The sequence below is a fragment of the Pristiophorus japonicus genome, chromosome 2 (assembly GCF_044704955.1).
Source record: "Pristiophorus japonicus isolate sPriJap1 chromosome 2, sPriJap1.hap1, whole genome shotgun sequence".
Lineage (NCBI taxonomy): Eukaryota > Metazoa > Chordata > Chondrichthyes > Pristiophoridae > Pristiophorus > Pristiophorus japonicus.
Window position 1 is genome coordinate 229,975,521 of NC_091978.1, and position 22,458 is coordinate 229,997,978.

General features: G+C 48.7%; 1 protein-coding gene across 6 annotated transcripts in view; it reads left to right on the forward strand.

Annotated features, from left to right (window-relative positions):
- Positions 1-22,458, forward strand: part of mapk10 (mitogen-activated protein kinase 10) — a 573,858-nt gene that overhangs the window by 508,932 nt on the left and 42,468 nt on the right. For all 6 annotated transcript variants that reach the window (XM_070871055.1, XM_070871058.1, XM_070871056.1 and 3 more), the window contains 2 exons: positions 9,274-9,456; positions 21,706-21,830. In XM_070871055.1, the coding sequence (XP_070727156.1) occupies positions 9,274-9,456; positions 21,706-21,830 (308 nt within the window). The remainder of the gene's footprint in view (positions 1-9,273; positions 9,457-21,705; positions 21,831-22,458) is intronic.

Sequence of the window (22,458 nt, forward strand, 5' to 3'; positions counted from 1 at the left end):
GTTCGTTGGGTGTCCGGCAGCCTCAGCCCTGCCGGTTCAATGTTCCAATTTCTGGGATGTCGTGAAATCCGACCTTATCCCCATACGTTCGAGTCTCGGTCAGGAGGGCTTACCGGTACATCCTGCTCGCAGCGCCAAAACTGTTGGGGGGAAAACCCCGAGGTAGAAATAAATCTACTCCGAGACTACGTTAGAGAGTTGAAATCTCACACAGTTTATTAATACAAGGTACCAGGGGAGTTGTATGTAGATCCCTCAACCAGGCAACAACTCAATTTGGGGTTACAAAAAATTAGTATTTAAAGTCGTAAACCGCAACGGTCACATGTCACTGCTTCTATGGGCCCAAGTTTCCACATGATTTGCGCCTGATTTTTAGGAGCAACTGGTGGAGAACGGACTATCTTAGAAATCACAATTCTCCACATTTTTTTTTCTGCAGTTCTAGTCAGGTGGAACAGTTCTACTTTGGAACAGAATTTATTCTTCAAAAGGGGGTGTGTCCGGCCACTGACGCCTGATTTCAAAGTTTCCACAGTGAAAACGTACTCCAAACTAAGTTAGAATGGAGCAAGTGAAGATTTTTGTAGAACTGAAAAAACCTGTTCTACACATTAAAAAATCAGGCGCGGGTTACAAATTAGGCGTCCAGAACGAGGTGGGGGGGGGAGGGGGGTGGGAAGGGAACTCATTAAATTCTACAATAAATCCTTATTTATACTTCTACAAATATTATACAAATAAATCCAACCTGAATAAACATTTATAAGCAAAGAAAAGATTAAATAAACCATCTTCCTACCTGTGTGAAAGTGCTTCAGACACGGAGAATGCTGCAGTCAGCCTGAGGCGCCCGTTCTTCCCGCGGGGGGGGAGGAGGGGAGAGGAGGCGCCTGTTCTTTCCCGCAGGGGGGGGGGAGGTGCCCGTTCTTCCCGCGGGGGGGGGGGAGGGGAGAGGAGGCGCCCGTTCTTTCCCGCGGGGGGTCGAGGAGGCGCCCGTTCTTCCCGCGGGGGTGGGGGAGAGAGGAGAGGAGGTGCCCGTTCTTCCCGCGGAGGTGGGGGGGGAGAGGAGGCGCCTGTTCTTTCCCGCTGGGGGGGGAGGAGGCGCCCGTTCTTCCCGCGGGGGGGGGGGAGGAGACAGTGAGAAGGCTGCAAGTGCTGATGTGCTGATGGCAATGTGCTTTTATTAAAAAAAAATTCAAAAATTAAACAGCTACAAAGAACTACAAAAATGGCCACGTGCCAATGTTTTTTTCACACTGAGCATGCGCGAACGTTCCAACGCGCACGCGCAGCGTTGCCGGCAGGAAAAAAACTAATTTAAATAGTACCCGCCTCCTCCCACTTACAAAATTGGCGCGAGTGTAGGCTCCGCCCCCCTGGGCGCCGTGCCAGGCAGACAAGGAGCTGCAGAACACTCCAGAATCGCGATTTTTTTTTTAGGCACCGTTTTAGGCGCGAAAAACGGGCGCCCAGCTTGGAGGGGCGCCCGTTTTTTAGCGTGTGGAAACTTGGGCCCTATATCTGGCATTGCAAAAGTGTCTACACAACGAGTTTTCTTTCGTCTTTGTCCGGCTTACTTCCTTATCTTCGGCCAGCATCTGGTGTGATTGGTTTCTTTCTTGCTCAGCATCTTGTGATCTTTTTGCAATTGCTTATCTCATCCTGTCATACAGTACATTTTCGAAAGCACAGCAATTTTGAAATAATGCTATTAACCCTTCAGCGGGCTTAGTTCTTCTTTGTAATCTTTTGTCGGGCTCGTTAAAAGTTGATATGTCTTGGGTGGGTTGATGTTCGAAAACTGTTTCCTGATGAAAATATTAGTTTAGTAATCGCAATGTCCTTTTGTGCTTAGTCTTTCGCATACAGGCTGGATTGGGTCTCTTTGTATCTGCTAAAATGTTTGTCCAGACCCAAGTTGATGGGGAGCTACCTCTGGTTGATTTTGTGATGTTAATGTCTCTTGTGAAGAAGGATTTTCAAATACTCATTCTTCCAGACAAGTTAACACAGTTCTCACACCCAGGTACCTTCACTTAATTAGACTGTCTCTTGCTAATTCCGTAGGTCCGCCCACAGCCTTGAGTTTGTCTTTTAAAATCCAAACTTCTATTAAAGTTCGTAGTTTCTTCCATAAGCACTTTAGAGTTCCAAACTTTTCAATAGATAGTCCCAAATTAAATTTCTTTTTGAATGAGCCCAAATACAGGGGGAGTTTCTTGTGAATTTTGCATTCCTTCATCCCCCCTGTTGACACTCCACACTCTTGAGTGTCAATCAAGGTAACCAAAATTCCTGCTCCCGAGAGTCAACCTTCCCTGCATTTATACTAGCTAAACATTAATCTGCATCCCCCGTTGAAATGCAATGCAATATACAGGCAAATACAGTCATTACAATTCGGTTATAGCATAGAGGGGGTATGATGTCCCTCGGTTTTCACAGTAAAATGACAGTATACAGTCATACACAACTTTAGGTAAAGTAAAATAAAAACACATAGTAACACATTCTCAAATAGCATAAAGGTCCATAGTCAAACACGTTTTAAGTTCAGTAAAATAAAGGTACATAGTCAAAACATTTATGTAACACTCTTACAACACTCGCGATGTTGCGATTTACAGCAGGTAAAATCAAACACAAATTAAACATGGTAGTATGGTGTTGCCCCTTCCTGCGTGATTCCCAAATTCAGCCAAGGAGCTATATTACCCTTTGGTGCCTGACCTGACGGCCTCTGCATTTCACTCAGCAAGTGAGACACCATAAGTAAAGTATAATCGCGAGTTGACAAATAACTAAAGTGTGGGAAGCGATTCGGATCCAGACTGGGACTTCTATATTTCTGAAAAGGTCCCACCAAAGCGGAATGGTGATCTCGAGAATCTTTTTCCCTTTCTCAATTGTTTTCTGTTATAGAGTGTAGAAGTGTTTTTGTGAGATAATTACAGCTTTTACCAGAGCGGTAAGATGTTTGGGTAGAGGGGGAATTGCATAGCCAAAATGTACAACATAATCCTGCAGGTTTGTAATGTTTTCCTTCACAGTGAGGTGGACAGTGGAGGGTTCAGGAATGGGGACAATCCGTTCCTGGGCCACTTGAACTGATGCCTCAGGCTTAAAGCAAAAACTGCTGTCATTCACTGGACACCAGAAGTGTCCATGTTGGTAGTGGGGCGCACTGGTGGTGACACAATATGTCCCACCCCCTATGTATGTTACCTGTGGAGGGACATGGTCATGTGCCATTACCTCCATGGTACAGTTAATAGGCTGTGCACCAGCAGCTTTAAACCCACACTGTGACTTAGAATGGGCACTCAAGTACTGGGGACACAATATTACGTGTGCATCCCGGCTCCGGCACCTGGAGAGGTCAGTACCCGTTACAGCGTGCACCCACTTTATGACATTGGGTGGGACCGCTGCGAAACGAATGTGTGCACCTCTCTGAATAACTCCAATGTTCTCCACCCAGTATACCGGTGCGAGTCGGGCTGTCCCACCCATGACCGGCATCCTTAGTACAATTCCCATAATAGTGTGGTTAGATTTCCCAGTCTACTGGGACAGGGTAGGCTTTAGAGGCTAGGCGGAGCTGGCACGGGCTTAGTGAATTACTGTATGGGTGGAGGGCTGCGAGGTGCTTGTTCCTGATCCAAGAGGGGATTACACTTTGTTTTAAGTCCTCCAGGTTGTTGCGGCCTTCGCCTAACAACCATGCCCCATGCAATACGCACACCTCGTTCTGTGTAGCCTGGTCCGAAGCGTTTCTATCCTCCCGTATAAGTGCATTCACTGTCTTTGCATGTTTTTCCAGCTCAGCCACTATTTCTTTTAAATGGACAGTCATAGCCTGGTCCTCGTGTAGTTCTGATCCTACTACTGTGTTCTCCTGTTTCAGGATTTTTCTCAATTCGATCTTTAAACTGTTTAACTTTGTTTGCAGCTCTATGTCATCTAGGCTATTTATTACAGAGGATGCTGTATTGTAGGTAGTGAAAACGTCGTTTATGATTCCCCTTCTCGGTCTCCCTGAGCCCATGATGGCCCTAGCGTTTAGGGTGTATAGGTCTGCTTTGTCTACATTTCCAAAGTCGAACTCATAACATTTCTTGAACATGTCTCTAAGTAAGACCTGGTATAGCAGCTCTGTTTTCTTCAGACACCATGCAGGTAGGTGTACCTTGGTAAGATTTAACATTACTGAAGCTACTGCATAATGTACCTCCTGGTATAACACCTTTTCGGTCGGTACCAATACTAATCCATTTCCTGGTCCCTTGGTGGTGGTAGGACACCTTTCTATTACTGTGCGTATTTGTGGGGTTGTGGGCAGGGGTTTCTTAATGTGTGCTCTTAGTTCGGTGGCGTTAATTGGGAGTGGGGAGTGTGGGACCGCACACCCGTGTAGGCTAGAATCCCACCCCATCCCTTCCCCTTCATCTTGCCATTGCCTGGCGAAGGCGATCGATATGCATGCGGGACAAATGCTCTTTGATCACCACATGCAAACATAAATTCCTTGTTCGGATTCCCACCATTTATCCCACACACTTTTACTCCTCCCCGTGTCCCCATGATGGTGCGGTACATATCATTACCGAGTCTTTCCCAGTCCAATTCCTGGTCCCATGCGTCCTTGCTGAGTTTTCTGAGCCACCACCATCTTCCCTGGGGAATGTTTCCTTTGCAAGTCAAACATACACGTTTTCCCTCTGTAACACTGACTCGGGCAGCGATGATCTGTATGTGGGGGCATGGAACTGAGGCCTTCCCGTAGGTAAAGCCTTCCTGGCTGGAGTAGCGGGTAGAATTAGATCCCAGCCACCCTGCCCATCTTCCCTCGTGGGCGTAAACGGTGAGTTCTTCCATGTCTCGGGGGCCACCCCCGGCGGTTACGATCGGTTCTCTTCCTCCTGAACACCCGTAGATGAGGGATTCACCGCTATCTCTTCTGGGGGTCCCTTGTTGCCCGAGGCTACCGGCTGGGTGTCCCTGCCCGCAGGCTGGTCTCTGACCTTAGGTGCCCTTTTGCAGCTGGTCCCTCTCCCGGGGCTGAACCATTCAAATTGGAGCGCTGGTGACCACGGTGTCTTTGGCCGTGGTGTGCAGGGAGTCCTTCTTAAGGCTCCGGCTGCTGGGGAAGCCCTGAGGGAGACAGTTCCAAGTATATGCTGTCCTTAAAAGGTAAAAGCAAACTTATACTGATCTTCCCTTCTTAAAGGTATGGACCAGAACCCGTTGGAAATATCCAGCACTGTGAAGGTGGTCGCGGAGGCTGGGATACTTCCAATGAGGTCGGCGACAGCAGCAACGGTGGGTGCACAGGCGGGATGTTACGGTTGAGTACTCGATAGTCCACCGTGGCTCTCCAGGAGTTGTCCGGTTTCTTAACCGGCCAAAATGGAGAGTTCACATGGATAGCTATCAGTCTCAATACCCCCTGTTTAACCAGCGAATCCAAGGATGTTTCCATGTCTGCCTCCGCCTCCCTGGGGAAGTTGTACTGTTTCTGTGGTCGGGTCATGGGGTCCCATCTATGCTAACCTCGACCCCGTTTATTCTTCCACAGTCGTGTTTGTGAGTGGCAAAAGCTGCAAGGTTTTTCCTCACATACTCTTGATATTCTACAGGGGTGTTACTGACCAGTGATCAAGGTTGTAACCCTCCTTTGGTTTCATGATGCACACCGTCCCTTTTCCCTGTTTTCCCGGGATAACCATCACCTCACTCTCCTGTCCTGTACAGACTGACCCCCAAAGACAGTGGTTTCTTAAATCCACTAGGATCCCATGGCCTAGGATGAAGTCAGCCCCCAGGAGCCCTCTCCCTTCCTGCTCCCACTTCATCAGGATACGTCCACTTAGTGTGGAGTGTACCTAAATGAATGAAGAGTGGAACGGAGAATGAGCCAGCCTGCTCAGCGCCTGTGAAACCCACCAAGCTGTAGGGGACCCCATTAGACAGAGGTGAGGCGGCAGGGTTAGCTACATAGACAAGGGTGCTTGAGGCACTGGTGTCCAGCAGGTAAGTCCTTTTCACCTTTTCCACTTCCATCATACTCGAGGGCACACAGGTGGACAGGCTGTGCCTGTCCTAGTCACGGTTTTGGTTGGGAGGGGGCAGATGGGATCTCGGTACCGGTGGCGGTGGCTACTTTCCCAGGGCCATCCAACATGGCTCGGAGCGCAGTTAAAAAGGTATCAAACGAGTGGGGAGGGACTGGCTTATCTGTCTCGGTCTTTTGGGCAGGGGCTGGAGAATTCTTTCCTGCGCTATTCTTCCAAGGATTTTTACAATCCTTTCTCCAGTGCCCACTCTTTCTGCACCCGAAGCAGGTACGTTTTGTATCGGAGGGGTTACCCCCCTCATGGCGCCATTCTCTCTTGTCTTGGTTAGGTCGGATTTTGTGAATCCTTCCCTTTTGTGGGTGCTCTTCTGTCCCTCTGCCATTTCTGTAAGCTAGGGTCAGTTGCCTAAGCACTCCCTGTTCTGTGGCTTGGGGATCTCTTGGGTCGAACCAGGCCTCAGCCTTGGTTCTTATTCGGGATAAACTGTTAGCTACTAGGCTTCGGAGCCAGTGTGCTAATTCGTCCGGGTTTAAGTGATCTCTGTCTATGTCCCCACTACAGACGCTTTTGTACACTGGCCACAGTCGGTCTGTGAAAGCCTGTGGGGTTTCTCCTGTGAGCTGCACCGTTTTCTCTACTCTAGAGAAGGGACTCCCGTCATTGCAGCCCATAGCTTCTAAAATGTCCTTTTGGACGGCAGCGTGTTTTCTGTCCTCTTTTGCTCTCAGTAGAGAGGGATTGGTACAGTTTGCTGTCTAGGGAGAGGAGAAGCATCTTTGCCATTTCTGCATCATCGCACCCATTAATATCCCCTGCCTGTTCCACTTCCACAAAGTGAACCGAGGGGTCTCCCTTTGGAGTTAGCTTTCCCAGGTGGCTTATCATAGCCCTAAGCTGGTGGGGAGTGTGGGGGACCACAAACTGACTTTCCAAGGGCCCTGGATCCCCGTTAAGGGTGGGCGGGCCAAACTTCTGTTGCCGGACCGGACACATTGGCCCTGGTTCTGGCTCCCCCTGTTCTGGCTCGCCTCCCTCTCTTCCCTGCGGCCAAGCCGAGCTGAAACTCGGTGCTACAGGTGGTGGTGGTTCACTATCCCAGTCCGTCCTGCAACTGATTTGCCCCTCCTGCTGCTGAACCGATGTAGTCACCGGTGCCACAGGTAGTGGCCAGGTAGTTTCTTCCTTCTCTTCCAGGTTCACCTGGGGCGTACCCGGGCTTATTAGGCATACCATGCCTTTTGCCTTGGACAGAGCAAGGTTTAAACTTTTAATTTGTTGCTGGCAGGGACCGTGGTCTCCTGATTCAAACCCATTAGTGCTAGCTACTTTATACGCTGCTTGCACATCTTTAATCTTTCCTGGAGCTCTTTTACTTGTAGGGTGAGGCAAGTGCTTTCCTCCCTCAGTGACTTTTCATTACTTTTGGCCTCGGTAACCTGACATTGAAAATAGTCCTGGCTCTGTTTAAACCTTTCCATTATTTGGGTCCTTTCCTGTTTTAGATTACCGAGTTCTCCTGATAATCTTTCTTCTGACATAACCTTTTCCTGATAGTTCTCTGCGCATTCCCATAACTCTGCCTGTAATGTTTCATTCATTCTGTCTAGGAGTTGGACCTGTCGCTGTAGACAGACCAACCAGATTGCTTTCTCTACTGCTTCCTTGTGATCTTTGCTTGCTGTCCACTGGGCTGCAGCGTCAGCTGGATGCTCAGCGCGCAATAGACTAAGCATCCATTTTGGTTCTTTGCCCCAAACCAGCACTCTCCACATCACACCCCTTGTACCAAAGTCCTGCCACGGTCGCCATTTTGTATGGGGGGGTGTGTGGTCTCTAAGAGGGGGTCAGGTTCCCTTCTGATCAACTTGAGCGGTTCGAATCGCTCCCACACCCTTGGGTTCTGTACTCTAGATTTATTTGGGGGGTGTGACAAAACTGCAAAGGACACTGGTTTGATACAAAAGAACTTTGTTTTTATTACAGTCAAAGTAAGACAGGCTTATTACTCTAGTAAGAAAATACAAGGCCAAACTTACAATCTCTCTAATAAAGAAGAATACAAGGAAAGGTACAAGGTCAAACTTAAAATCACAAATCACTCTAATAAAGAACCATGCATTATACATTCAAAGGGGGTCACAGTAAATTATACCTCCCACCTCCCAATACCTAATTCTAGTTCGGTTAGACTCCAGGGCAGACAGGGACTTATACCAATCCTTTTGATAGTTAACGGTAAATCGCGGTTGTTTCTCCCTTGATACCACGTTGACTGTGGTTGGTCGCTGCTGTGATGGTGATGTTCTTCCTTCCTTCAGGACTTCAGTACTTCGAGGCTGGAGAAGTTAGTTTACAACTGTCACGCTGGTTTCTCTCGTTGTCTTGATGACATACTCGCAGTATAGCATCTGGTGTAGTGTGGCCTCTGAGGTAGGAGCAGCCTTGTAGCTACCTAGCAACCACCTCTAACCTCTGTTGAAAACAGTGACCAGTTATACGATTTCAGTGGTTCTAATCTTAGCGCCAAATCTCTTCAAAATCCTTTGTATAATTTTGGCGGGCTTGGTTCTTCTTTGTAATATTTTGTCGGGCCCGTTAAAAGTTGATATGTCTTGGGTGGGTTGATGTTCGAAAACTGTTTCCTGATGGAAATATTAGTTTAGTAATCGCAATGTCCTTTTGTGCTTAGTCTTTCGCATACAGGCTGGTTTGGGCCGCTTTGTGATGTATATGCTGAAATGGTTGTCCAGACCCATGTTGATGGGGAGCTACCTCTGGGTGATTTTGTGATGTTAATGTCTCTTGTGGAGAATGATTTTCAAATACTCATTCTCCCAGACAGGTTAACTCAGTTCTCACACCCAGGTAGCTTCACTTAATTAGACTGTCGCTTACTAATTCCGTAGGTCCGCCCACAGCCTTGAGTTTGTCTTTTAAAATCCAAACTTCTATTAAAGTTCGTAGTTTCTTCCATAAGCACTTTAGAGTTCCAAACTTTTCGGTAGATAGTCCCAAATTAAATTTCCTTTCGCATGAGCCCAAATACAGGGGTGGGGGTTTCTTATGAATTTTGCATTTCTTCAAAGCTTTTCTTTTGTTTTTTTTCCATTTATTTCTGTTCATCTGCTTCAGCATTAAATGTAGCTTATCCTCTGGTAACAGTGGCAGATTTTCCTAAACCTCTTCGATTCAGATATTGATCAATGGAATAAGGTCATTGAGCAGCTGGGAACGCCTTCTCCAGAATTCATGAAGAAATTGCAGCCCACTGTTCGTAACTATGTGGAGAATAGGCCCAAGTACACAGGACACACTTTCCCCAAGCTCTTCCCAGACTGCCTCTTCCCAGCGGATTCAGAGCACAATAAACTAAAAGGTAAGGCGCAGAAATAAGGTACTAATCTTTATTGACTTGTTAGACCAATTTGGCTGATTGTAAAGCAAAGGGACGTGTGAATGTAAACTATAAGCGACCGAAATTCGGTTGCTATCACCAGCTGATAACGCCGGCGTTAGGCGTTAACTGTGCAGCAGTGGGTTGTAGCCGGTGCTAGGCGCTGTAGACGCCTGCTGCGAAATTGGGTTGTGTTTTTTAAGGGCGTTAAAATTTAACGTCCTGTCGGCTAATGCCATGGAAATCATGACATCACTTTGCGTATAACGCCTCCTTGGCGCCGGTCTCGCCAAATTCACTTTTGCCACCTCACTTACCAGCTGGCAACGATGACGCCTGAAAAAGTCGTCATGCACAAGGCGGGGAAATGAATCCGGGGTGTTACTTAAAGGGAGTTGCAGCCAACCCACAGAGCTCACGGTCCGTGTTGCATTGGCTGTTCACACAGTTCGAAGGTGCTGGCGTCCTGCGACTACTGACTCCTAAGCTTCAGTACTAGCATCTCGGAGACATTGTTGGGTTCAAGATCAGATACAATTGGAACTAGCATATCGCTTTTACCTCTGCAAAGTTATCGGGGCAGTGATCACACATCACGTTATCCTGCGGTGAGGACTTCAAAGGCGTTGGTTGCAGAGACGGCTTATGGCAAATGTAGATGCTCACCAGAGGAGAGACCCCAGATGACGGGGCAGAAGGCAGTATAATCACAGGGTTTACCGTGTGCATTATTCTTACCTTGAGATGTCCAAGGACCAGTGCCTAAGAAGGCTGAGGTTCTGCAAAGAGGTGGTGACGGAGCTCTGCCACCTCCTTCAGATATACCAGGCACCTAGCATCGGCAACACGACCTCATTGTCAGTGGCAGTGAAAGTGACAGTAGCCCTCAACTTCTATGCTACCGGCTCCTTCCAGTCTCCTGTAGGCGATATATGCAACATCTCGCAGTTTGCAGTACATTGTTGCATTCGCCAGGTGACCGACGCTCTTTCCAGAAAATGAATGGACTACATCAAGTTCAGAATGTCCAAGGAAGACCAGGATCAGCGCTCCCGTGGCTTTGCCAGGACAGCGGCCTTGCGCATGGCTCAGAGAGCCATTGATTGTACACCTGTGGCATTGAGGGCCCCACCACAATATGGAGAGATGTATTGGAATCACAAGGGATACCACTCCCTCAACGTTCAGCTGGTCGGCGATCGCAGACAGATGATTCTCGCTGTCAATGCCCACTATCCTGACGGGTGCCACGATGTTTTCATCCTGCGTTTCTTCCAGCCACCGCATGAAGGCCATGGCTGGTTCCTCGGCGACAAAGAATATGGTGTTGCCCCCTGGCTGATGACACCCATCCGCAAACCCACCACTCCTGCCGAGCAACGCTACAACAGCAGCCATACAGCAACCAGGACCATTACAGAGCAAACTATCGGGGTTCTGAAGAAGCAGCATTTCCACTGCCTTGACTGCTCTGGAGGGGCATTTCAGTACTATCCTGATAGAGTCTCCATGTTCACCACTGTGTGCTGCATGCTGCACAACCTGGCCATTATGAGGGGCCAGCAATTACCACCAAGGATGGATGACCCACCACATGAGGTCGATGATGATGAGGAGGAAGACGAGGAGCTTCAGCCAAGGAGAAGGCAGCCTCTACATTGCTGTGGCTGGAAGGGCTGCTCGTCAGAAACTCATCGTGCATCGATTCCAGTGAACGACTCAAGATGTGCCGAAATGCCAGCCTGTGCACCTCGGCATCTACTAAACACATCGCTCTCCACCCTGCAACCTTCCGTGTATATAAATTGCAACACAATAATGTGAAGAATCTAAACCTGGTTTATTGAACCCATAAACCATGGTGTGCTGAAAGTAAGCACAAGACAAGGCCTTCATCCCCAAAGTAAAATCATACCCACAAGACCCCTTCAACATTATCAACGACATCCAAGTGCAATTATTGACATCAGTTCACTTTCCAACAAGGTAGCCATCTCTGGCGACTCGCAAACAATTGTTTCTTTATTCACCCAAGTGCAACAATTTACATGAGTTCACATTCCAACAAGGTAACCATCTCTGTTGACTATCAAGCAATTGCTTGCTGGGTCAAGTGCAACTAGTTATATGAGTTCATATGTTAAGAAGGTCAGCATCTGTGCCCACCTTCCCACAAGTCTTTAATTGGTCTTGCAGAGTGCTTTGCCGCCCCTTCCCTTCTCCCTCCTCCCACGCCAACTGCTCCTCCTCAATGGGGTCTCAGGGCCTGCAGCAAGCTGGTAGTCAGTTGCTGACTTGGAGCCGCAGCCACACATGATGGCCTGGCGACAAGTCCCCGACCAGCTCGGGCCCTGGAATGCCTGGCTGCAGACTACATCATCTCCGCATGGGCGGCAACACTCTGTTGTGGATGGGTTGCAGAAAGCGGCAGGTGCAAAGGCGGAATTATGTCGTCCTGAGTGACGACATCACATTCCAACTGACCCAACATGCTGCTACTCCCCTGAGGCAGAGCCTCTTCATCTGCAGCAATCTGGGTGAGCACAGACTGCTGCCCCGGTTTGGCAATGGTAGATCCCCGTTGAACTGATGGGGCCCCAGATAAGATGGCAGCGGTCAGCGCATCCGTTGCATCAAGTTGCCTCTGCATTAAGACTGACTGCAACTGCAGCACAGTACAGAGCTGATTGGAGACACCACGCACTGACGAGATTGGAGTATGCAGGCCGACAGTAGCACTGGCCTGGTGCTCAGTGGCCACTGCAACATCAGCCATAGCTGTCATGTATCTTACATTATTATATATAACTGTATCCTGACATGCGAAACATGACTGTAATAAGATATGACCTGTAACCACCAGCATACCTTACCACCAGGGGTGCACTTGCAAGAGACAGGTATATAAGGACAGGTCTCAGGCAAGTGCAGCATTCCAGAGCTGTGAAATAAAGGTGCAGGTCCAGAGTGACCTTGACTTCACTACATGCCTCGTGTGAATCTGTACTGAGGGGACAGGACTTTACAGTGGCGGTGAGTTACGGGAATACAGAATCCACAGAATGGCGAACAATGGATCAGATGAAAAGTACAATGCAGGAGACAATTGGGAGGCCTTTATAGAAAGGCTCCAGCAAAGCTTTGTAACCAAAGACTGGTTAGGCGACGATAAGGCAGACAAGAGAAGAGCCCATCTCTTGACCAGCTGTGGCTCGAAAACATGCGCTTTAATGAAGGATCTGTTGGCACCCGAGAAACCAGCAAGCAAGTCGTTTGAAGAATTCAGCTCACTGGTAAGAGACCACCTGAAGCCAGCAAGCAGCCTACACATGGCCAGACACAGGTTCTATCATTACAGATGCTGTGTGGGCCAGAGCATACCCGACTTCGTGGCGGAACTTCGGAGGTTGGCTAGTTTATGTGAGTTCTCCAATGAGCTGAGTAGAGAAATGCTGAGAGACTTTTTCATTGAAGGAATAGGCCACGCAGGCATATTCCAAAAGCTCATAGAGACCAAGAACCTGACCTTAGAGGCAGCAGCACTGGTTGCACAGACATTCATGGTAGGGGAAGAAGAAACGAGGTTGATTTACAATGCAGGTATGACAACTAACAAAATATCGGAACAAGAAGTTCACAGCACTAAACAAGCTGCTACCCCCACACACAGACAAAACCGGGAGAACAGGCTCTCGACAGCAGGCAGAAGCCATCAAGGGCCACAGGAACGGCCGTTCACACCTCATCAACTACAATGCAAGCAATCAACTACAAACAACCTTCCGGATATAAAAGGGGTCAGAGGGTCTAGTAAGGAGGAGGAACTGAGGGAAATCTTTATTAGTCGGGAAATTGTGTTGGGGAAATTGATGGGATGGGATTGAAGGCCGATAAATCCCCAGGGCCTGATGGACTGCATCCCAGAGTACTTAAGGAGGTGGCCTTGGAAATAGCGGATGCATTGACAGTCATTTTCCAACATTCCATTGACTCTGGATCAGTTCCTATCGAGTGGAGGGTAGCCAATGTAACCCCACTTTTTAAAAAAGGAGGGAGAGAGAAAACAGGGAATTATAGACCTGTCAGCCTGACCTCAGTAGTGAGTAAAATGATGGAATCATTTATTAAGGATGTCATAGCAGCGCATTTGGAAAATGGTGACATGATAGGTCCAAGTCAGCATGGATTTGTGAAAGGGAAATCATGCTTGACAAATCTTCTGGAATTTTTTGAGGATGTTTCCAGTAAAGTGGACAAAGGAGAACCAGTTGATGTGGTATATTTGGACTTTCAGGAGGCTTTCGACAAGGTCCCACACAAGAGATTAATGTGCAAAGTTAAAGCACATGGGATTGGGGGTAGTGTGTTGACGTGGATTGAGAACTGGTTGTTAGACAGGAAGCAAAGAGTAGGAGTAAATGGGTACTTTTCAGAATGGCAGGCAGTGACTAGTGGAGTACCGCAAGGTTCTGTGCTGGGGCCCCAGCTGTTTACATTGTACATTAATGATTTAGACGAGGGGATTAAATGTAGTATCTCCAAATTTGCGGATGACACTAAGTTGGGTGGCAGTGTGAGCTGCGAGGAGGATGCTATGAGGCTGCAGAATGACTTGGATAAGTTAGGTGAGTGGGCAAATGAATGGCAGATGAAGTATAATGTGGATAAATGTGAGGTTATCCACTTTGGTGGTAAAAAGAGAGAGACAGACTATTATCTGAATGGTGACAGATTAGGAAAAGGGAAGGTGCAACGAGACCTGGGTGTCATGGTACATCAGTCATTGAAGGTTGGCATGCAGGTACAGCAGGCGGTTAAGAAAGCAAATTGCATGTTGGCCTTCATAGCGAGGGGATTTGAGTACAGGGGCAGGGAGGTGTTGCTACAGTTATACAGGGCCTTGGTGAGGCCACACCTGGAGTATTGTGTACAGTTTTGGTCTCCTAACTTGAGGAAGCACATTCTTGCTATTGAGGGAGTGCAGCGAAGATTCACCAGACTGATTCCCGGGATGGTGGGACTGACCTATCAAGAAAGACTGGATCAACTGGGCTTGTATTCACTGGAGTTCAGAAGAATGAGAGGGGACCTCATAGAAACGTTTAAAATTCTGACGGGTTTAGACAAGTTAGATGCAATGTTGGGGAAGTCCAGAACCAGGGGTCACAGTCTAAGGATAAGGGGTAAGCCATTTAGGACCGAGATGAGGAGAAACTTCTTCACCCAGAGAGTGGTGAACCTGTGGAATTCTCTACCACAGAAAGTAGTTGAGACCAATTCACTAAATATATTCAAAAGGGAGTTAGATGAAGTCCTTACGACTCGGGGGATCAAGGGGTATGGCGAGAAAGCAGGAAGGGGGTACTGAAGTTTCATGTTCAGCCATGAACTCATTGAATGGCGGTGCAGGCTAGAAGGGCTGAATGGCCTGTTCCTGCACCTATTTTCTATGTTTCGATGTTTCAAACTGAGAAAAGCTCAAGAGAGATCAGCCAGATGCAGCTCATTCTTTGCAAGCAGTCTGTGGGGGATGTCGATTTCAGCAGGCTGTTTGCAGAAATTGTGAATATACAGGGCATTTGGCCCGCATGTGCAAAAAAATGGCAGCTCGGCTGGTATACGAATCGGATGGGTCGGAAAGCGGACCAGAAGATGGTGGGGACAGTACCCGGAACACCGATGTACAGCGGGTCAACACGATCAATGGCCGCTGCTCCTACAACAGGACGTCTCCTATAATGATGAGGGTCCTACTCAACGGGATATCTGTCAACATGGAGCTGGATACGGGATCGAGTCAATCTCTCATGGGCGCTCAACAATTTGAACAACTGAGGCCGCATTAAAGAGACAGACCAAAACTCACAAGGGTCGACACCAAGCTAAGGACCTATGCCAAAGAAATCGTACCAATCCTCGGCAGCGCCATGCTCTCTGTCACACAGAAAGGGACAGTGAACCGACTTCCCCTGTGGATTGTCCCCGGAGATCCCCCAGCACTGCTGTGGAGAAGCTGGCTGGCAAAACTAAACTGGAAATGGGATGATGTCCATGCCATGTCATTAGAAGAACGGACCTCCTGCTCAACAGTTATAAAGCGATTTGAACATCTCTTTCAGTCAGGTGTGGGCACTTTCAAAGGGGCCAAAGTCAAAATCTACATCACACAGGATGCTAGACCGGTCCATCACAAGGCCAGAGCTGTACCCTATGTGATGAGGGAAAAGATTGAACACGAACTAGACAGGCTTCTGCGGGAAGGCATTATATCACCTGTGGAATTTAGCGACTGGGCAAGTCCCATCGTCCCAGTCATGAAGCCTGATGGATCCGTACGAATCTGTGGGGACTACAAATCTACCATAAACAGAGTCTCCCTACAGGACCAGTACCCGCTGCCCATAGCGGAGGACTTATTTGACACATTGGCTGGAGGTAAACTTTCTCAAAATTTGACCTCACATCTGCGTATATGATGCAAAAATTGACCGAGGAATCCAAGTTACTCACCAACATCAACACAGATCGAGGCTTTTTCATGTACAATCGATGCCCATTCGGCATCAGGTCGGCAGCTGCCATATTCCAGCGCAACATGGAGAGTCTGCTCAAGTCCATCCCGGGGTCGGTTGTATTTCAAGACGACATACTTATCGCGGGCAGGGACACCGACTCCCATCTCCGTAATTTGGAGGAAGTACTAAAGCGGTTGGATCGCGTAGGCCTACGAGTCAAGAAATCTAAGTGCCTGTTTCTCGCACCCGAGGTTGAATTTTTGGGCAGAAGGATTGCCGCTGATGCAATCTGCCCAACAGAGTCCAAAACAGAAGCAATTCGCCTGGCACCCAGGCCCCGGAATGTCTCAGAACTGCGCGCCTTTCTCGGGCTACTCAATTACTTTGGGAACTTTATGCAGAACTTAAGCACGCTGCTGGAGCTTCTCCACGTGCTACTCAGGAAGGGGTGCGATTGGTTTTGGGGGGACGCTCAGGAACGCACCTTCAATAAGGCACGCAACCTTCTGTGTTCCAACAGTGTTTTGACTTTCTTTGACCCAGGTAAAAAGCTAGTTCTCACATGCGATGTGTCAGCGTATGGGGTCGGGTGCGTTTTGCAACATGTCAATAGTGCGGGCAAATTACAACCCATAGCTCATGCCTCCAGGTCACTTTCGCGGGCGGAGCGCGGGTATGGAATGGTAAAGAAGGAGGCGCTCGCGTGCGTGTACGGTGTCAAAAAGATGCACCAATACCTTTTCGGGGCCAAGTTCGCATTAGAAACCGACCACAAGCCCCTCACGTCCCTCCTATCCGAGAGCAAGGCAATAAACGTCAACGCCTCGGCGCGAATTCAACGGTGGGCACTCATGCTGGCGTCCTATGACTATACCATAAGGCACTGACCAGGCACAGACAACTATGCCGACGTGCTCAGCAGGCTACCCCTGGCGACCACGGAAGGGTCTGACGAACAGGACTGTGAGATAGTCATGGCAATCAATGCCTTTGAGTCCACAGGTTCGCCCATGACGGCTCGCCAAATCAGAGCCTAGACGGTCAGCGACCCCACGTTATCCTTAGTAAAAAGATGTGTCCTAACTGGCGACTGGGCAGAGGCTCGCGATGCCTGCCCCGAGGAATTAAAACCCTTTCACAGGCGCATGCATGAGCTATCACTACAAGCAGACTGCCTGATGTGGGGTAGCCGAGTAGTCATGCCTCTGCGAGGCAGAGAGGCATTTGTTCGGGAGCTCCACCGCGAGCACCCAGGGATCGTTCTCATGAAGGCCATAGCCAGATCCCACGTCTGGTGGCCTGGTATTGACGCGGACTTGGAGCTCTGCGTCCGAAGGTGCACTATTTGTGACCAACTCAGCAATGCCCCCAGGCAGGCTCCACTGAGCCCCTGGTCCTGGCCTACCAAACCGTGGTCGCGGGTGCACGTAGACTATGCGGGCCCATTCATGGGCAAAATGTTCCTCGTAGTTGTAGATGCATTTTCAAAGTGGATCGAATGCACCATTTTAAACTCGAGCACAACCTCCACCACTGTGGCGAGCCTCGCAACCCTGTTTGCAACGCACGGAATCCCTGACATATTGGTCAGTGACAATGCTCTGTGCTTCAGCAGCGCAGAATTCCAAGACTTTATAATTGACCACGGCATAAATCACGTCAAGACGGCACCATTCAAGCCGGCCTCCAACGGCCAGGCGGAGAGAGCAGTGCAAATCATTAAACAAGGCATACTTAAAATCCAAGGTCCCACACTGCAGGATTGCCTGTCGCAACTGGTGCTGGCATACAGATCTCGTCCGCACTCACTGACTGGGATCCCCTCCGCGCAAGTGTTGATGAAAAGGACTTTAAAAACAAAGCTCTCATTAATCTTCCCAGACATGCACAAAATCGTTGAGGCAAAGTGCCGTAAGCTGACTGGGTACCATGATAGAAATTCGAGGGGGAGATGGAATGAGATAGGGGACAAAGTGTTTGCACTAAACTATGGCAGGGGTCCCAAATGGCTTGCAGGGACAGTAACGGGCAAGGAAGGAAACAGGCTACTGGTAGTACAAATGGACAATGGCAAAACCTGCTGGAGGCATGTAGACCAAGTCAAAAGCAGATTTACCAACAACACTGCGGAACCAGAGGCAGACTACAATGTGGAACTCGCACCACACCTGGTGGACAGACAGAGGGAACAACCTGAGGAAAGGGCAATCCCAACAGACAGCCCAGGCGAGTCAACAACAATCACACCAATCGAAACAGACAGCCCAGGCGAGATACCAGCAACCACACCCAAAGAAAAACAGACACCAAGGCAAACAACTGAACCACAACTCAGACGCTCCACGCGAGAGCGTAAACCACCTGAGAGACTGAACCTATAAAGACAATAAGACCTTGGGGGAGGGTGATGTCATGTATCTTACATTATTATATATAACTGTATCCTAACATGCTATACATGACTGTAATAAGATATGACCTGTAACGACCAGCATACCTTACCACCAGGGGTGCACTTGCAAGAGACAGGTATATAAGGACAGGTCTCAGGCAAGTGCAGCATTCCAGAGCTGTGAAATAAAGGTGTAGGTCCAGAGTGACCTTGACTTCACTACATGCCTCGTGTGAATCTGTACTGAGGGGACAGGACTTTACAATAGCCTGTGCCACTATGTCTGGGACCTCATGGTCACTGACTGCATTCAACATCCATTGATATCTAGCAAGGACGGGCTCGATGGGCTGCTGAGAGGCATGAGCAATAGTTGAGGCAGACTTTTCCATCCTCACAGCTAGTGCATCGATACTCTCAGGCACCCTTGCTAGTGCACCCAGCAGATCGCTGTGCAACTGCAGGGATTGTCTTGCGACAATCTCTTGTTCTGGCTCATCATCAGAGTGCTGCTGAGCATCACTCAGGTACGCATTCACCCTCCCCAGAGCTGGCCCCCAGGCTTACCCTCCCCCGTGGCTTTGCTGCAGGTCACTGGGTCCCGGAGCATCAACCACCTCTACCTCCTCGACCACCCCTTCATCAACAAAGCTGCTGTCCTCGCTCTCAGATACCAATGGCTCCTGCGTTACATCGAATGAGGTGTCCTCCTCCTCCTCCTCGGCAGCATCTGCACCAGTGGAAGGGTCATGTGAAGGCCCTGGTGTGTCTGGTTGATCATCTGAAAGCAAAAACACATCGAAGACTGGTTACATGCAAGGGAGGGGGACAGGAGCGGTAAAGGCATTCGAGAATGCCAGTCTCATGGTAAGAGCTGAAGGATTGTGGTGTCAGGCCTAAGTGGCCTGCCTGACGCTGCAAAGGAATTCAACATACTGTCACTGTCCCGAGGGGGTTTGGCCTCACCCACCACCACAGCACCAACTTGAAAGCCCATCAGGGCCGAGATGCATTCCTCCAACGGAGTCAGGACCTGCAGATCAGAGCCCCCTCCTCCAGTCCTCATCTGCTCCCTGCAGTTGTGGGCGAGCTTCGCCTGTAAGATTAAAGAGAATGTCTGAGTTAGAGCCCTTCTATCAGTGTGTCCCAAGTGCCTTACACAGTTTAGTAGATGTTACTATCTGAGAGTCTTCATAGTTCAATATAACTTCCATTCACTGCACGGAGTTGCTGTGGAAATGCTTGAATTAGGGGTCAGGACCTAACAGTAACGGGGAGGCTAACATCTTCAAGATGCATATGAAGACTGAGGAGTTAACAACATGAGGGGTGGGTCTGCAGAACCGAGTAGCCAGGTTAACAGCGCATGCAGGCCCTTGCAATGGGTGAGGCTTCAAATGGGAATCTTGCATCTGGCCTCACCCATGTATAGCATGGATTCCAAAACACTACATTGAGCAGGGAGCGCACATTGAGCTTAGAGCATAGCATGTTGACATTTAAAATTAAAGATACTCACCCGCACCAGCCACGTCATGTTGTTACACTTTTTTCGGCAATGAGTGGCTGTCCTGCCCACACTTGTTCTGCGATTTCCCTCCATAGCTGTCTGTAAGTTTGTGGTTGTGATCTCCTCCCAGCCTTTGCCCTGAGCAACTCCCGCCGCCTCTCCAGGGCATCAGGGAGTGCATCCACGGCGGGGTCCGAGAATCGGTGGGCACGCTGACGAGCTGCTGCTGCTGGGTCTGCCATCTTCACCGTCTGAGTGAGTGCGGAGGAAGCGAATATACCCACGAGGCATTGAGGCGCCCAATCAACGCCTCAATGGAATCCAGGTGGTGACACTATGTCTGTGGCACAGCTCCAAATGCTGCCTAATGCCCAGATGTTGAGGCCCCACTTAGCAGCTCACTCAACGCCGCTTACAGCCTCCAGGTAAGTGCATGATTTAACGCTGCAGTACGCTTTTCAGGCAGCAAAACTGAATTTCACATTTCGGGCTCGCGCCTAATGTCTGGTGTTAAAAAATCCTCTCAATCGGTGACACCACCTCAAAAACGGTGATACCCAATTTCGGCCCCTAAGTATCTGAATTCAAACTGAAGAATAAAATAAGCCTCTACATGTTTTAAACTTCCTCTTGCAGTATTCACTAGGGTGACCTCATTTTAGTGACCTATTCCTGCCTTGTGAACACTTCTTATCATTTGCCACTTTTTACATTTTTTTAAACTTGGTTGGTTAAATCTCCACAATTTGCATTTGCTGTTGGTGAGCATGTTTGATTTATTACAGTGAGGTAACATTAAAACTAAGCAGAAAATGCTGAAAATATACAGCAAGCGCTCCGGCAGCTGTAAATATAAGGCAGGATCACCCTTCATCAAAGTGTAAGGTGATTACAGAGACTCAGCATGGTTTTGTGAAAGGGAAGTCCGCTTCTCAATTTCCATGACGCTAAGAGCACATTCCGAGTGTAAGTCAGCCAGGAATGCAGTCTGGCCCCAGGGCAATCGATCAGGACCCACGCCAAGTCCAGCTCAATCCACAAGTTTCTGCCGGGGTCTGGTTGGGATGTACCTTCTGTTCACCCCTAACATGGCCTCTGATGTTGGAGGGTCCATGGCTTGGGGAAGGAAATTTCGACACTAGCACCCACCATGATGATGAATCCACGGTACAGGTTCATTGAGCAGCTGGGAATGCCTTCCCCAGAGTTCAACCCTCTACAGGTTGTTTGAATAGTAAAAATGGAGGTTGAGGCCTGAGTCCTGACCTGGACACCAGTCAAAATCCCGGCAACTTGACTTTTTAACAGTCCTCTTATAAAGGGGGCCAATGGGGCAATGTTTCAAAATGTTCATAGTCAGTGGCTCCAACTGCAGCACTTCCAGTTGGTCAGTGCTGCTTTTAACATGAGTGCCCAAGGTGCACCAATAATGATATGGGTGCCTGACACTAGCGATGGTAATTGGGTGACCACTTCCCGACTCCAGATGCTCCAGCAGGTTCAGGGTCAGAGGTGACCGGCACCCACTCTCCTACATTTCCACCAGTGGAGCAGGGCTAAGGATATTCAGTCCTATCATGTCTACCCAAACTAATAGAGTTTTTGAATAGAAAGATTGTGCTCGTGCATAGAGGAGGATCAACGGATGAAGCAGATATGGATTTTCAGGAGGCATTTGACCAGGTTCCACACTCGAGATTACGTTACAAGCCAAGAATGAAATCACCTAGAATTAGAGGCAATATTGTGGCCTAGGTAGGAAATTGATTGATAGTTGGGAAATGCATTAATGATCAATACCATATGTTTTGCAGCCAGTCAAGCCAGAGATCTTCTGTCCAGGATGTTGGTCATTGACCCTGCTAAACGGATATCTGTGGATGAAGCCTTACAGCACCCATACATTAATGTCTGGTATGATCCAGCTGAAGTTGAGGCAGTAAGTTCTGATGCTTTTTTTCTTCAATTAATAACCTCTATTCATAGTAAGTGATATCTAAGATCACAACATAAAAACAGACAAGGAATATGACCCATTTTATGTTAATCATCCAGAAAGAAAAGCCTCCGTGTCTATCACAGCATCCAATTGGCTCTTCAATTACACTATGGACTGGATTTTAGTCTGCTATACTCTCCACAATATGGGGATATAGTGGTAGAGGAGCCCCGGAACGCCACTTCAGATTCCTCCATCCCCAGCAGTGATCTCGGTCTCCCACCCATTGCCCGCCCCACCTACTGCACATAATATTGGTGGGCAGGTGGGATAGAGAAACCAACTTTCCTCGCAAAGTACTTCCAACCTCGGGTAAGATCTGCAAAGGGGCAGCAGATTGGGGTTGAGCACATATGCCACTTACAGCACTCTCTGTTCAACCCTCCCACACAGGGTGGACGGATGTCAATGAAACACTTTCCCACCTCCATGGGGTTAATGGGTGCAGAGGGTGCATGGGCTTTCTGAACCAATGTTTCTTTAAAGCTGAACAAATGGACTTTGTCTCTTTCCTAAATGCAATCAATCGCTCTGCGATTGTTGTTCAGAAACTAGCAACGTGGGCCCC